General features: G+C 41.5%; 1 protein-coding gene across 1 annotated transcript; it reads right to left on the minus strand.

Moving 5' to 3' along the window:
• Positions 1-572: 572 nt before the first annotated feature.
• On the minus strand, positions 573-8533 carry SLC16A3 (solute carrier family 16 member 3). The gene is made up of 4 exons (XM_053960768.1): positions 8311-8533; positions 7672-7815; positions 6568-7335; positions 573-5278 (listed from the first exon to the last, which is right to left on the minus strand). The coding sequence occupies exons 1-4, from the start codon at positions 8531-8533 to the stop codon at positions 4992-4994; spliced, it is 1422 nt and encodes a 473-aa protein (XP_053816743.1). The 3' UTR covers positions 573-4991.
• Between the last annotated feature and the right edge of the window lie 8590 nt (positions 8534-17123).

The raw sequence follows: 17123 nt of genomic DNA on the forward strand, positions 1-17123 counted from the left end.
TCTTAGGAGCTTTCAAGTTCTAAAGAGCATCACTTGACAGTAAAGACAGCTTGCCAGCATGTCGGTATTAAAAATATTTTGGGCTTTATAGGTCACAACAGTTCATAAAACTTTACCTGTAAACAAAACCCAGAGCACTATTCAGAGGAAAACATTAATATTTTTTTACACAGCACAGCACAAAATTAATTGCTGTTATTTTAAATTAGATGATACTTTAAAATAGTCTTCTGGATCATTTACAGCAGAAGCACATATCCATTTTGGAATTGGCCATACTGTGAGTCATGGCAAAAGCAGTCCCCTTGCCCACATTAAATTCTGGCTGGCTGTCAGCTAAGTGTCAGCTCTTCTCTATAAACACTCTTGGCCCTGTGTAGGCATGTGCAAATGAAGCCCAATGTCCATATTGGGGTGTTAATTTTTTCTGAGCTTGTTTTCTCAAACCCACAGTTTTTGACAATCAGATATTTATTCACTACATTTGCAACAGTTTACTAGAAAAGCATTTAAAAAATTACTAAGTATAAATATACACATTACATTAAAGTGCATTAACAAGAAACAAAATGTCATCTCGCACAAAGTTGAAGTGTATTCCCAGAATCCTAAAGACAAGTGTGGCAAAGAGATACCGACGCACATACACAAGTCAATACTTACCATTATAACATGTAAGAATTTGCATTCTGAAATTCTTCTGTTTATGATTCATAAACATTGATTGTTTATGATTATGGTTTGTCTACCAAACTAAAGATTTTCTTTGGGACGTACCAAAGGTGCATATGTGAATTTTGCTTTTTTCATTTTGAAGTTTGGTTGCTTGATTAGGGGAATGTTCTCATTTAATTTTAAAGAATTAATCTACATTGCCTAATACACATTTGTGTAAATGGAATTTAATACTAGCATGAGATCTCTCCAGTCCTTTACACCATACCTTCACACCATCCATGTCAAGTCTTAACTTTAGGGAACTGGCTTAGCTTGAAACAGATAGCTGCATTCACTTTAAGACTTCTAGTTCTGCTGAGGTCTTCTAGGCTCCAAATGGCTACAAAATATTTAATTTAGAATTTTCAAAAAAGCAAATTGATCTTTGTATAGCAGGAAAAAACAATTTTAACTCTGCTTATTGTCTAATAAATGGGCAAACTGTCTGAATCTACCCCTGCATGTATTTTGCATATATGTATGTAAATATATGTATATTCACACATATGTAAATATGTATGTGCAAACACATGTATTCTTTTTTATATAGTCTCTGTGTATTACTGGCATTTATACACGTTTCATCTCCTTGCATCAGGCCCTTATTTTCCTCAGATCTATTACATAATCAATCATACAATACTTTAACCATAAATCCTAACGGACACAATTTATAGAATGTGTGAAGATCCAAAATGCTTTAAAAATTGCTAGCCTGCAGTGTAAAAAACTATTCACTACTTTCAGAGAAATAATCTTTGAAAATCTTTGTTTTGGTTTTTTGATTGTTTACTTTCCAGACTTCTTAGATATATTAATGAACTGTGTGTCAAAAGAAATTACATTTGTTTCAATAGTGTATGATGCAGGAGTAAATTATAATCTTTGGATGCTTGGCAATTTGGTTGCATAATTACCTACATTCCCTTCCTTTTCCTTTTCCCTTTTTTCAAATCAAAAAAATTTTAATCAGGTGAAGGTTGAACAAAAGTTCATCTGGGTAGATGTTGCATGAAACTGTTCTGCTTGTGACCCTGAGCAATCAATGTCTCTTTAGCAATGCTTTATGGCTTCGACCGTATACATTCTCAAAATATATGGATGAGCACATCTCACAGACTGCTCTTAAGGGCATCTCAGTGGTATTGGATTAAAGAAATACAGTACCAAAGTACCTTGATGAATTTTAAATCAATTCCTTGCTTTTAAATATACAAAATACTTTAAAAATATTTATCAATCTATTTAAATATTTACAATAAGCAGAGTTAAATTTAAAAGGAGCCTGGGTGGACGGTGCTGGGAACCTAAGGACTAGCTGCTTGTGGGGTTTAGTTTTGGTTGGTTTTGATTGGGATGGAAGGAGTGAGGTCTATAAAACAGGAGATCAATAACCTGTTGCAGCCATGTCAATAGGAGCAGTTGGATACATGCTTCAGCACAGTCTAGTATAGTGGCCAGCAGGTGTCCAGCCTAGGGATCTGGCATGGAGGTTTCCTTCCCATCAGTATAACAAATCTCTTTCCAAGAAGATAAAGGCAGCTGAACAGAAAGAGGACTGGAGGGCTAGCATACACTTGGGTGTTACCCTTGAATGGGACAGAATGGGAGCAAGGAGCTTAACTGCCTCTAGAACTCTGAAGTACTCTCAAGCCTGCCACTTTGGATGTTGCTGAGAGAGCTACATTAGGAGTTTCTCACCTTCATATTGATGCTTCTTGCAATTAATTAAAATGATAAAAGATTTTACACTGCTAATACATTTTTTAAACTTCTTACTGAATTAAATTCTAACTCTTTTTTTCCTCACAGTCAATAAAGGAGTCCTTTGATTTGACCACTCTCATTCAGTAAGCATCTCCTGCTGTCATAAATACTGCAAGCCATTGGTAGGTCTGTGCTGAAAACAGCACAAGAGCATTGGCAGTCCCAGTCAGAGTGATTGATCTTTGAGCTGAAGAAAATAACTTGTATAGGCAAATGAGGCCTTTCTGTGAACACTGGTTTTACTTATGAGATTATTTATGGTTTCTTGTTGAACTATGTCTCCTTGTCTTCCTAACTTCCTTTTCTGTCTCAAATCACATAAAATGACAACATAAAACATTTTCCAGCTTAACCGTAAAAGTATTATGTATGAAAAATGAAACATAGTCTGGAAAGTCAGTATGATAAGCACAAATGACATTGTGTCACATATAAAGCAGTCTAGACAATTTGCAGAATGTACAGAAACTTAAACTTGTGCCAAAACCTGAGGTCAAAGGAATAACCATTTAATTCTGTGATACCTGCATAGCATTATCTAGCAAAGAAATCCAGGGATCAAAGCACACAGTAGGACAAAAAATGGCTGAGAATCTGAATTCATCTTTGGAAAGGTTTATAGTTTCTGCTTTTTGAAACAACAGGGAACTCCAATCTGAAAGCTGTATCAGGCCTTCATGTATCATCTGAAGCAGCCTCCAAGGATATAATCAATTACTCTGTGGATTCTGTTTTTCTCTAGCCTTCTGGAGCTATCAGTGTTGTGTTTCAAGTACCAATTTAGTCTTTAGCAAAGTGGAGCTAAGTTCACTAAGTAAGCTGTTACAACTGGGAAAATGTCATTCACTACAACTGCTGCCACTAAATTAATAAGATTTTAAAATAATGCACTACAGAGGATATAAAACCAGTTTATTCTATGCAGCATCTATTTCTTTTAAAAGTTTTGATTCTAACTTTCCGATTTCTCTGCAAGGTTGTCCTAACAATGCAAAACCATTTTGTAGAAACTTCCAAAATGGAAGCTGCTTGAGATCGTTCATTAGAGAATGGTTCATGGTTTTGGCACTTTGTTTCTGTTAAAAATTTAAAGCGGATACTGAGTTTTAAGGGATTAGGGTCTTTCAGTTTTCAGTTATTAAGTGGAACAATTTTGGCACCTGAAAGCCAATATTCCTTTGCTACTACTAAGAAAATGTAATCTGTTACATTTAGTCTGTTTTGAAGATTGTTACTGCAGTTACAAAGCTTAGACAACTTTTTATAAGCAGATTTGAGAGGTGGGATGGAGTAGCATGATTTTGTAGTAAAAAAATTACATTTCTTGAGTGGTTTTGGGTGAAAAAAAATTTGAATGCCTTCCTTTTGCCTTCCTTTTCTATTCAGTACCATGCCATCATAAAAATGATGAATAGTTCTATCATGTTTCCTCAAACAGCAAGAATGGCACTTTGAACTTCCATAGATTAAGCCAGGGGGTAGGGAAATGGGATAAATGGGGAAGAAAAAAACGTCAAAAATAAACATGTTAAAACCTTCCCATGATGCTAATATTGCCTTTTATGGATGATTAACATGTTTCAAAGTAGTTCAGTCTCTTTCCTAAGTCTACCCACTCTGTAAGTCATCTGGAAACTTGTACCATCATTTCTTTTATATGCAAAATGGACACTTTTTCAGAATATTCTACTAATCATCTTCTCCATGTTACTTGCAATTTTTTCAATGCTCTAGGGAAATTTTACTGAAAACAGTGTATGGAATTGTGGGCTAATTTTGTTTCCTTAAGATCTTTCAGGATCCATTCTGCTCCTTTTTTTTGGTGTTTTTTTTTTTTTTTTTTTAGTACAACCTCAGATTACCACTTGTGAGATCTGCTGAGGACACTATCTGTAATGTGCCTTTCCAAAAACAGGATTTCCAGATGATAATTGCAAAGGTTACAGGTTTAGGCAGAAATGCATTTACATAAATCAAAGTTACAGATATTTTCAAAATTAAATTAGGGCTGAGACAATTAATCTAAAAAATCTAAAAAGGTAACAAATTCAAAAACCTAATGGAGACCTCTAAATTCCTGAGATTATTATCCATCTCAAACTCTTTTCCCTTCACAGAGAACATAGGGTAATTATATTTAGTCACACAACACAGCGATTTCATCAATATTATCTGAAAACATACATATAATTCCACTTTTCTGAAAATATGCTTTTCCTGTATCTTCCAAGTGAGCAGTTTCTGGTGATGCATAGCAAGAGCCTACTTGTGTTCATAAAAGCTTTTTAGTTTACATAAAATGTATTACCACAATGTTCCACCTTTTACTGATAAAGTTATTTTTCCGTTAAGATGTTGTCTAGCTAATCAGCTTCCAAAGACACCTGGTAAGCTGACTAGCCCCCAGTTACTAAAGCAGATGGCCCAGCCCTAAACTATTTTTGTTTCTAAAATAAATAGCATTGAAAATCTTTCTTTTCTAAACACTTTTCAGTTCCTTGTCATGCTCACACACATGTTTCTGGGTTAGTTACAACTTCACCATTTTTTTCAGGCTCATCTTTCAGAAACTGCTCCACTTCAATAGAGTCCACTTTGGCATCTTCAGGAGTTTTGTTTTCAGATTTGTTTAATTCCTCTCTTTCTGCTGCTTCTTCTTTTGTATGTGGTTCTTCTGATTTTTTCTTAATGCAGAAGAAATTTCCCAAGGCCAATACAAGGGCTGAGGTGGTAACTTCAATTCCAGCAGTAATGAAAACAAACATGTACCTCCCCGTTGCATCCAGGAGTTTTCCTGAAAAAGGCAACATTCCAGGTAATTAACAAAAGTTACTATCTTGCAGTGAATATTTTTCTGATTTTTTAAAACATTTTGGCTCTCCTGTCTAGAATCACCATGACTACCTAACCAAGTTTTTTGAAATAGGATTTAAACAAGTTTGTAACAAAATATTTTTCAATTATTTCAGTTCAGTTTAACAGTCACTGACACTACGTGACATACCAAAACACATACTCCGCTGCACACACAGAGGCATGCAGTTCATCTGAAATAAAACCAGCCTCACCTTCAGATGCAAGAGATCAAACACATGCTTTGTATTTCAGATAAAAATGTGCACATCCATGGATGGGATCTGTGTCATCTGTACCATGACTTGATCATTGTTATCCTCTTGCTCCCACTCTCATTTACCTTTCTACACAGGTAGTGCACTGTCTGCTTAAAATGCCAATCTTACTCAATAGTCAGTCTGGAGTAACTGATTCTGACACTGGTAAAGGTAAATTTTCACAGGACTCAGTAGATGTGAAAGAACAGGTGGGAGGATATGAAGGAAGTGCCTCTCCAAACCTGAAGATCAGAAGAAGTAGTGCATAATACTGGTTTTCCCATGAAGGGGGGTTTTGTCAAAATAAAAATACTTGATGTTTTTAATGTCTGGTATAAACAGTAAACGTTCTAGGGCAGTGACCTGGTGGGTTTTGGGAGGGAAAGTGTGTTTCAGTTCACGGTCTGTAAAATGTATGTTCTTTGATTAGTAATTAGTTTGTATTTTGACTTCAAATTAATGAATTTTACTATTTTGTCATGTCCCCTTATTCTTGGGTTGTAAGACGTGCAATAGAAGCACTCTACCTTCCTTAAATCAATCCAGTTTTATAGTCCTCCTTGTAAGATTTTTTTTCTTCCTTGAGATATTTTCTTTCCTTCTCCAAATCTACCATGGATATAGAGAATGTATCCTAATATTTCCCAAAGAAAATTGACAGGTTTCATATTCTGAATCCCAGTCAGCTATCTGTCAATAAGAAGGTCAGTGCAGGGTTTCAGAGGAGAAGTAGCAGCATCTCCAGATGGCAATTTAACCAATCCTGAAATAGATCCAAGAAGGAAAAGGTTTATTCCATTCCTTCTTGGGAGTATTTCAGAGTGTAACTTCAGAAAGCCTTTGAAACATGTGCACACTAGCACAATCTGCATTTTTGAGTGACTCACATCTTTTTCTCAGCTCCCTTATATTTTGTGTAAATGAATGCAATGCACACAGTTTTAAATTCTGAACTAAATGGCATACTTGCCTGCTGATGGTGGACCAATCAGAACAGCCATAGCTTCTGCCAGGAGCACTAAACCGATAGCACTGGAAAACTTCTGTGTACCAACGATAGCCATGAGAACTTCAAACTGAAGAGCACCTACCATTCCATAAGAAATGCCAAAGAAAATGCAAAAGACCACCAGCCCACTATAATCAACAGACATAGAACCCATGAGATCTGTAAAGCCATTAAAAATCATAGCAAAACTGAAGAGGTAGACACAGCGTGGTCTAACCCATTTAAGACCAGCTACCATTCCACAGATTGGGCGAGCAAAGATATCAATGAATCCCAGAATAGTCAGAAGAAAAGCTGCATTGGTGTCTTGATATCCTAAATCCTTGGCATAACTCACAACAAACACTGGAGGAACAAAGAGGCCAAGCACCATAATAGATGCTGCTAGCGCATAGATTACAAAACCACTGTCTTTAAACACACTGAAATCCAGAAGTTTTTTCTTCACTTTCTTCTCAGCTGGCTCTTTGGTAGCTTCAGCCTTTTTGGGTGGCTCCAAAGGTCTCATTAGTGCTCCACATACACAGCAGTTGAGCAGCATCCCACCTAGGATAAGGAATCCTCCTCTCCAACCATACTCATGCTGTAGTATCTGCCCCAACGGTGAGAGAGCACAAAGAAACACTGGACTCCCAGCAGCAGATAGCCCATTGGCTAAGGGCCGGCGTTTGTCAAAGTAACGGTTTAACATGATGAGTGAAGGCTGAAAGTTTAGTGCCAAACCCAAACCTGTGATAGAGGGTACATAAAAATTAATACTGGCCTACAATATCATTGTTAAAGATATTCTAATTGCAGTTTTCATGACTTAAGAAAAACAGTTTTATTCTAAATGGACAAATTAATCCTAAGATAACACAAAGTATTCTACCCCCATAGTATTCTTGTACTTTATGATTATACTTCACGCTATTAAACATTCATAACAAAAATAAATGACCTTTTAATTCCACATTTATCTGCCATCCATCTGGATGATCCTTATGCTTCAGGTATTTTTCACTTAAACAAAACTTCAGCCTAAAGGTAAGACCTAAGTGAACTCATTTTCAGCATAGTACTTACCAGTAATCACACCTGCAGTTAGATAGATCTGAACGATGCTTGTGCAGAAGGAAGCTATCACCATCCCCACTGAGGCAAAAAGGCCACCCACCAGCATGACAGGGCGACAACCAAAGCGATTGACACACACGCTACAAAGTGGACCTAGGCAAGAAAAGCAAGTTATGGTTCCTAAGATAAGCCAACTTTTGGAACTGATTTTCTGACACTTTGTATTTCTTTGGTAGAGTTCAAAGTGTAACGTTCAGGGTTGGAATCAATGATCTTAAAGGTCTAAGGTCTTTCCAACCTCAGTGGTTCTGACTCATTTTGTACTTTGTCCATAAAGTCAGGCCAATCAGGAAAAATTTCCTTTCCTCTGTAGTCAAATACTTCCATCTTTTTTGTCGTCAGAGTGCCTTGTGATTTTTCTTTTTCATCATCTTTAGCAACTACTGACTTACAAAGATGTAATTTTAAATAAACTGGATGGGCTTAAAAAATCTTTTGATTCATGTGATTAATAGTAATTCTTCCTTGGAATGCCTTCTTTGCACACAAGTAATGATATGCAGTCATGATACAGACTGTAAATGGCTGTAAGATTTACAAACTTAACTGAATGACAAAGTACTGTTTCAAAACCAGATAACTACTCACCTGTTCCATAAAGCATGGCCAACAGAATGGAGGAAATCCATGCGGTGTCACTATATCCAATGCCAAATTCCCGGATAAGTTCTTTAAAGAAGACACTAACTGCCTTAGGAAAGGCATAGGAGAATCCTGTGATGATAAAACAGCCAAAAAGGACAGCCCAGCCCCAGCCTCCATCAGGGGCTTTAACACCTGATGGACCGTCATCAGCTACTACGGCTCCCATGATGAAGAAGCTTGTGTGTTCCCTAAGAAAGAAAAAGCAATTAGTATCTCTAAAATTGCACTACCATTTAAACTAAGGCATGGAACTACTTAAAAAACAGTCTTGAAAATGCAGTGCAATTTTAACTATTTCTTGTTTGAGTTTAGTTTTTACAAAGCTTGCAAAAATACGTGAAAATGAGATGCACACAGCTGAGTTTTAAATGAATGGCCCTGCACATCTCTCAAAGTCAGAGCTGGATTTCATCCGAATCATTGCTTCATCAAAAAACCAGAAGCCATACCAGCATTTCAGGGGTGTATCTGGCTTTCACAAATATATAATAATTACTGCATTAAAGTCTGCAGGATTTTTTATATAAGACCTTGTTACATGAAGCTCCTGGCCTATTCACTTAGGAGACCTGGTGCATCACAAGTGCTCTGTGAAATGGTGGACTAATCACCTAGATTTTTTATTCCCTACTGAAGACAGCTATACAGCCCTGATACACTATTATCTTGAAAAGATAGAAAGATCCCTTTGAGATGATGATGATGAGCTATCATTTTTCACACACCAAGTTCAAATGGTAAACTGCAATGAAAATCCCCAAGAGCCATTTTTGTGGATGCTGGGAGTTAGTAACTGAAGCAATGCTCAGTACAACTGCCTGCCTGAAGCAAATACTTCCCATTGTTGTTATTACATGATCAGTAAGAAAAAGTAATATTTGAGGAATCTTGGCTCAAATGTATAAAGAACAAGAATAAGATGTAAAATTGAAGCACTTCAGGGGGTATTGTCACTCACACTACTTCCAAGTTGTTTGAGCATTTAATTTGGAGTGAAGGTTTAAAATACTGGGGTAAGGGTTGGGCAGTTTTTGTTCGTTTCCATTACCCATCTAATAGCAGCACAAAGTTAATAATAATATATGAGCATGCTTTGTTGAAAAACAGCAATTGGCAATCTCTCCAGACTGCTTATACAGTGCTGGGTGGGGACATTCAGTGCCTTACGGCATTCATCTCTGCGCACAGGCTGGGACAGTCTCCCTTACTGCGTCTACAGCAAAGTTCTAAGGGCAGCCTCTGCAGACCTACAGGGCTGAACCCCGATAGCAAAACTACACTAATGCCATATGAAGCGGCGAGTGGCTTTGAGAAGAAACATCGTTAAGAACTATTTGGCAGCACGCTTATTCCTTCCAGAAGAGAACTGTCCAAGATTTTCGGGGGGAGAGAAGTCAACTCGGCAGCCGGCGCACCGAGCCTGGTGCGGACGCGGTTCGGAGGAAGACCCGGTTCCCCCAGCCGCACTCCGACCTTCGGGCAGGGGTTGCAGGAGCCGCCCGCCCGCGGCCCCGCGTGACCCCGCGCGGTGATGCCCCGGCAGGGCGCGCGGCGGCCGCCGCACTGAGACGTGCGGGACGTGACTCCCGGGCGGGGGCGGCGCTGCCCGCGAGTTGCGCGCGCGGCCCGGGCGGAGCCGGGGCCGCACCCCCGCCGAGCACTCGCAACCGGGGTTGCCGGAGCCCGGTGTTCCCAACAGGAGTGGGAAACATCCTCCATCCTGGCCGTTCTTGAGCTCTTCCATGCCCAGCAGAGCAAGTCAGCCTGTGAGAGACACATTCTGTTGCACCTGCCTTACGAAACGTACCATCTTTGCCATGAGGAACAGTCTCTAAAACGGTTTTATGTTTTGCTGTGATGAAAGAGCTAGACTTGCTGACGTAAGGGAACCTGGCCTACTTTCCAGTATTTCATAAAAATAAGTCTACAGGGAAAAACACAGTTTTTCATTACTCTTTTCTTTACTCTTCCATTTACTCTTTACATCATATCTACTACCACATTCAGCTAAAAATCACCATAAACTGGCACACCAGATCTTCAATGCCATCCTTTCAAGAGTGGTTCACACACATGCCTCGAAAACAACTCTCTTAAAGGGAAAGGCTGAGAGAATTCGGATGGTTCAGCATGCAGAAGAGGATGCTCTGGGGAAGCTTTTTTGCACCTTTCTAGTGCCTGAAGTGGCTACAAAAAGGCTGGATACGGACTTGTTACAAGGGCATGCAGTGATAGAACAAGGGGGAATGGCTTCAAACTGACAGTAGGTTTAGATTAGGTATTAGGAAAAAATTCTTTAGTGTGAGAATGATGAGGCCCTGGCAAAGGTTACACAGAAAAGCTGTGGCTGTCTCATCCCTGGAAGAGTTCCAGGCCAGGTTGGACAGGGTTTGGAGCAATGTGGCCTAACGGAACGTGTTCCTGCCCATGGCAGCGGGTTGGAACGAGAGTAAGGTTTCTTCCGACCCAAACCACTCTGATTCTACAATCAATTTTATTCATCTGGTTTTGTCCATTGGTTGTTCATGTTAACACATCAAAATAAAAAGACCATTAACCAGAACTAAATGAACCCTGTCTCCATAAACACAGCAAGAATGCACTTCATCCTGTTACTAGGCTGAGACTGTATTCACCTCCTTAAGAGGGGAATAAGAAATAATAAGGAAGTAGTGCAGAGGTTCCTTTGCAGAATGTATAAACGAGGGGTACCACCTTTAGAAAAGGCAGGCTTGTGGCTGATCTGCACTGGCAAAAATTTTACTTAGGATTTCATTACAGTGCTGGGATGCCATCAAACTGCTAAGATAGGAGGCTACTGCCTAACTATTGCAACAGCTTGTTTTGCTTTCTGCTTTTGCTAGCTCAGCCCTATTTAGAGGCAAAGGATTAGATTTAACTGGCTGTGGCTCAGTTTCATATCTCCACAACAAACATGATAGTATTGTCAGTATTTATTCTAGATTCCTTCTATCATGAATGGGTTCTTGCTTTGGTAATGTGCAAAATGAAGGTAGCATCTGGGGCTTCATCTTCCTGATATTATCTTCTTGTTGTCATGGAAACTAATAAAGACTCAGTTAGGAGGAAACATTAGATAGCATTGTGGATGGTGTGATGGTGTGGTTTCTGGGATGATGTATGTAAAAAGTGAACACTTGTATTATAAAAAGGAGCAGCTAGAAATGGCAAGAATCTATTATTTGTGTTTAGCCACTACTCTTATTGGCAACATAGCTGTACTTCATGGTCAGCAGTATGGGTAGGAAGGACATTTATGAGCATGTACACTGACCTATATAGCTTGAGAACTTCATGTTCTCAAGAAGAATTAATTTCAAGAATTCTCAAGAATTAATTTCTTCTAACTATGGCTGAAATCTACACAATCTTGAATTTCTATGATACAAATAAAAGATGGTTAACAAAAATAGAACATAAGCTTCCAAGTAGGGAACCCAGTTCAGCCTAGACTTCAGTCTGGGGCCACACCTAGCTGAGAAATATATAACTACAGAATAAGGAAGATGGTATAAGCTGAATAATATAGACATTATTCCGTTTTTCTCCTTCCGTTTTTCTTATCTGTGAAACAAAGAAAATAATTATTATCTCTTCATAGGGTGTTGGGGGCATGAATACCTTGAAAAGCACAGGCTGCTCAATGCTGTTTTAATAGGAGTTAAAACCCTCCTGTATTTGCCCAAAGGTATTAACATCTAAGCAGACTTAACAAAATATGCATGTTATTCTTGATTTTAAGTCAGGATTCCCAAGACTAACCAACTCCACTGAAATTTTTCAGAAAATAATTCCTGAAAAAATGTTTTTATTTTAATATTCTCCAGACCCTTATGATAGCCCTCTACATATAGAACAACTACCCTTTGTATTGACATCACTGACATGTGCCTATTCAGCATGACTTTAACTCCTTCCTGCTTCTCTAAAGTACAAATGCATAAATCTTTAAATCAGATTTCATTACAATTCAGGTACCTCAATAGAAGCCATTTAGATGGGCCACTGGTATAACCCACTAGTGCATTTCCTGTGGCTTATCTGCTTAAATATTAGCCAGTTGAATTATATGTTCATTCCAAAGGCTGCTGCAAACCTCTGTTCCCTACAAAATCATTACCATATTTATCAGTGCCTATTCTGACCTCCTGTCCTCCCTCCAAGGCCCCACAGTGACTGCCACTGTCCCATTTTGGCCTCCTCTATTTCAAATGAGACAATTTTTTCCAGATCTGCTGCCTTTCTTAAGGGTTTGCCAGTTTTCCCCATTCTCTCATCTCACTCTTACAACTCCTAGGATAATTCTGTGTTGTCTATAGCTGCAAGTGATGTTCCATACAAAATCTTGACTATTAATCATTCTCCAGTCCCCATTTAGCCTCAAAACATCTTAGCTGTTCACTGCTGCTGCACAGTGAGTAACATTCATCACAAGTTATTAGCAGACCGCACTGACAGTAAATTCACACTGCAATTTTGTGTGTAGCAGATAATGCTAACCAGTTTAAATTCTATTATCTGCGTGAAGTGCTCTATAGGGAAAGCTGTGACTATTTATTTGCTTGTTTTATTTTATATAATGAAAAATTGCCAAATCCCAACTTCAGTTAGGAACAGCTTACAATTAATTTTCATGTATCATGAAAATTAATTTCAGCCCTGCAGCTGTGATGGCTTTGCAATGTGTTGAAGCTTTAATAAAACATAAATGCTTGACAATTGCTTATAGTAAAGAAGTGTCCGTATATTGTTTAGTATAAACCAAAAAGTGACAGAGATAGATAAATACTAATTAAAGATCTAGTCCTGTCACCAGCTGGGCATCTCTGCTTTTTTTTGCAGACCATAATGGAACTATTCTAATATATAAAGTGCTCACATGCACATGCACTGTATCTCAAGCTAGGTGAGCACATGTAGCTGAATATAGTCAGAAAAGGTCATCTGGCTCAGAGTGCAGCTTTGGACAGTACAGCTGCATAACAGGGTGTCACACATTGAGATCAGAGAATTGCCACTTCAGTCACAATTTTAAATGCCTTTCTTTTTATTTCTATCTTTTTATTTCTATAATATACCTTGAGTTATACTTCTGACTGAGCCACAAAAGGTGTAGTGTACTAATAGATTCTGATTTACATTTTAAAACGTCTGCCACACTGCTTCCTCTGAAATAAACACTGCAAAACTGTACATGACTTTACTCTGTGACATCCTAAATTGAACGGTTTGCCCAAGAGGAGTGCATTTCCACTAGTGCTAACGGTCTGCGCCTGTGAGGAAGCTGAATTATTGAAATTCAACTCCACCTTTGTGTGCTTTTTCTTCTCTCCACAGAATTGCTTAGAAGGCAAGCCGCAGACCCCTCCAGGTGGATTGCGAGCAGCATCAAAAAAAGGCTTTTTCCCAGGAGATGGAGAGGGGCTGCGGCGGCCACCGCGCGGGAGGGAGTGTGGGGGGGAGAGGGGTTGGGAACACAGTGGTGGTGGTCGCGGCGTCGCCACGGCCACGACCGCTCGCGCGGCGCTCCGGGGCGGGCACGTAGCCCGCGCAGCCCTCAGCCGAGACGGCTCCCGAGGCGTGCTTGGGTCGCCGCCGCAGCCGATGCTCACGCAGACCAGGGAGACGCCGCGCCCGGGCGCCCCACCATTCTTCGTGTGCTTGCTGAGCCGAGTAATGGAGTTCATGCCCGGGGATGCGATGATGTCCTTATGAGGGAACAATCCCTCAGACTGCTCGTCGCTCGCTCTGAAGGACCTGAACGGTCACCGCTATGACAAAAAATTCCGAAATTCACCTCCGGGGGCTCGACACTGAAACAGGAGGTGAGCAGTAGCGAAGGGACCGCGGAGGCGAGAGACTCTCGCCCCCCAGTAGCGGTGTGAGGCCACGAATGGCGGAAACAAAGCCCGAGCTCGCGGGTGTCCCACGAGCCACCGGTGTGGCACTGTACGTGCCCTCGGGCCGGCCGCACTACGCGCCTAGGCGTGACCCGGCTGCCGGAGTGGAAGCCGGGGGCAGCGCTCTCTCGTAGCAGGCGGAGTGGGGCTCGGTGGCCAGCACCGCTCAGCGCCCGGACAGCGCTTTCAGGCCGGTGGCGCTGAGGACATTGGGCGACCCATACGGCAAAGGGGGCTTCCCGACGAAGAGGTGCGCCCGCGTGGCCCCATGAGCGAGGAAAAACGCAGCCGGCGGGACGGCGCCCCGCCGACCCTCGTGAGGTGGTGCCAAGGGGTGCGAAAACAGTCGGCGTCGTGCCCGCGTCCCCATCGGCGCCCAGCGCAGCCTCTGGGCAAGGGATGAGCCCGCGATTCCTACGCCGCGCTTTGCCCAGAGCTTGGGCGGCGCTCGGGCTCATCCGCTGGCCCGGATGAGTCCCACGCAGAGAAGCGCCCTCGGTCAGCCCGGCGCTCTGGATTCGGCTCACCCGGCTCCGGACCCCCCACACCGCGCTCCCCACGGCGTTCGTCCGCGCGCGCCAGGCAAGGACTCCGCAACATCCCGCACGACGGCTCCGCCTCAGTACCTGAGTCACGTCCCGCGTCTCAGCGTGAGGATGCCCGTGCTCGCGCCGGACCGCAGCCCGTGTGCCCACGCAGACCCGCCAGAGCCCGTCTGGTCCCGCCGGCTGGGGAGCGCTCCCGCGCGGCAGGTCTGTGCTGCTCGCCCCGCCCTGCCACGCGGGGCGCGCCCTGGGTCCTATCGCCGCCGCCGTGACTCCCTCCGCTACAGGTCCTTCGGCGCAGGGGCCCCGGCCCCGGCCGCGTGCAGCGCGGCTCCGCCGGCGCCGGCTCGGAGCGGGGCCCCGGGGCCTCACAAGGCATAACCACGAGCTTTGCGCTGCTTGCGTAGAGTGCAACGCAGGGCTGAATCCTGCCGGCATGAATGCTGCACTGGCTGTCCGGAAGAACAGGACCTGAGCAGTAGACTTGAATTTATGAATGGATTTCTGCGGTTGAGGTTTGTTCTGTGCTGCCGTTTCTGTTTTCCCAGGAGCGATCACAGTTTCCTCATTGTCTCCACCCATGAGAATTACTCTTACGAGCTTCCTTGCTTAATTGTTTCCTTCTTAGAACTTTTGAGTGTGATACTGTGCATTCTTGTAGGCAACCCCAGGCTTCCCTCCTCATCCTTTACCAAGGGAGTAAATATTATACTACTCCCTGCAAATATGATTTTATAACATACTCCTCCTTTTACATCTCGATGGAATGAGCTTTCTGCATTAATCTCTTGTGACTCAATTGAGATTGAGTTTATAGATTATAATCCAACAAACATTGGATTATACAACTGATGTGCTGATATTGCTATGTAGCATCTATGAAAGTTGTGGTGGGATTCTCAAGTGCAATACAGAAAGTAGCACTCCTATGGCTACCTGGGGCTTAGGAAATTCAGGAGTAGGTGCTCCATTCTCCTGTGTGCTTCTAGCACTCAATCCAATATACAGGGGAGTGACGCAACACCTAAAATCCTGTGTTTGGTTTTTGGCCCCTCACGACAAGACAAACATTGAGGAGCTGGAACATGGCCAGAGAAGGGCAACAGAGCTAAGGAAGGGTCTACAGCACAAGTCTGATGGACAGTAGCTCAGGGAGCTGGAGAGACTCAGCCTGCAGAAAAGGAAGCTCAGGAGACACTTTATCACTCTCTACAACTACCTCAAAGGAGATTGTGGGCAAGGTGGGCATCTGTCTCTTCTCCCAGGTAACAAGTGATAGAACAAGAGGAAATGGCCTCAAGTTGTGCTAGGGGAGCTCAAAATTGGATATTAGGAAAAATCTCTTCTCCAAACAGGTTGCCAAGCATTGGAATGGTATGTCCAGGGAAGGGATGGAGTCACCATCCCTGGAGGTTAACAGCTGGACTCAATGATCTTGGAAAAAAAATATTTTCTAAATGATTCTATGATTCCTGTAACCTATGTGGAGTTACACAGGGGTAGGATTCTAAGTAGGAGAGGATAGGTAGGATACAATATTGTCTTTTGAGAACTATGATATTGCACAGATTAGTAGCTTCCAATTTAAAACCTACTTGCTGAAATTATGTAATACCAAGGCAGGAACTGAAGCTCTTTTAATGACTTAGATGTTTTTTTCTTTTTCTTGCACATTATGTTTGCATTGGCTATTGGTTCAGTTTTGCTGAAGTATAGTACCCATTTGTACATGCTTAAGGATTCATTGCATTAATGTGTGAAGATGAACAAGACCATGTGGTTTATTTTGAGTAGCTAACATACAGCCAATAAGACTGACACTGCTAATATTAAAGACTAGTAAAACCAGTTTTTGACTGTCCACTATTATAAGAATTTAGGCCATTCACTTGCAGACTAGGTGTATTCAGATTTCAACATCAATCCCTGAATTGACGTTGTGTAGACTGTAATATTTTTTACTCACCATTAAAGTTTGTCTGTTTGGGGCACTATTGAATCACTGGAAGCTATCAATTACTCATTTAGGGAACTAACAAGCATTTAACTACATGACTAGGGGCTGATGGTACATTGGAGACGATGACAGCTAATTTGAAAGGGGGGGCAGGGGTGAGGAAGGGTTGAAAAGATAATGCGGTTGATAGGTTAGGCAATGGCTAATCTAAAGGTGTAAAGAATGCCAGCAGTGAGAATGGTGTATGGATTGAGACATTTGCCTATTAAGTGCTGATTCTGATCCAGTGCTCTGGACAATATAAATTATGCCAGGACTTGCACGATAATTTTT

This window comes from Vidua chalybeata, chromosome 19 (assembly GCF_026979565.1).
Source record: "Vidua chalybeata isolate OUT-0048 chromosome 19, bVidCha1 merged haplotype, whole genome shotgun sequence".
NCBI lineage: Eukaryota > Metazoa > Chordata > Aves > Passeriformes > Viduidae > Vidua > Vidua chalybeata.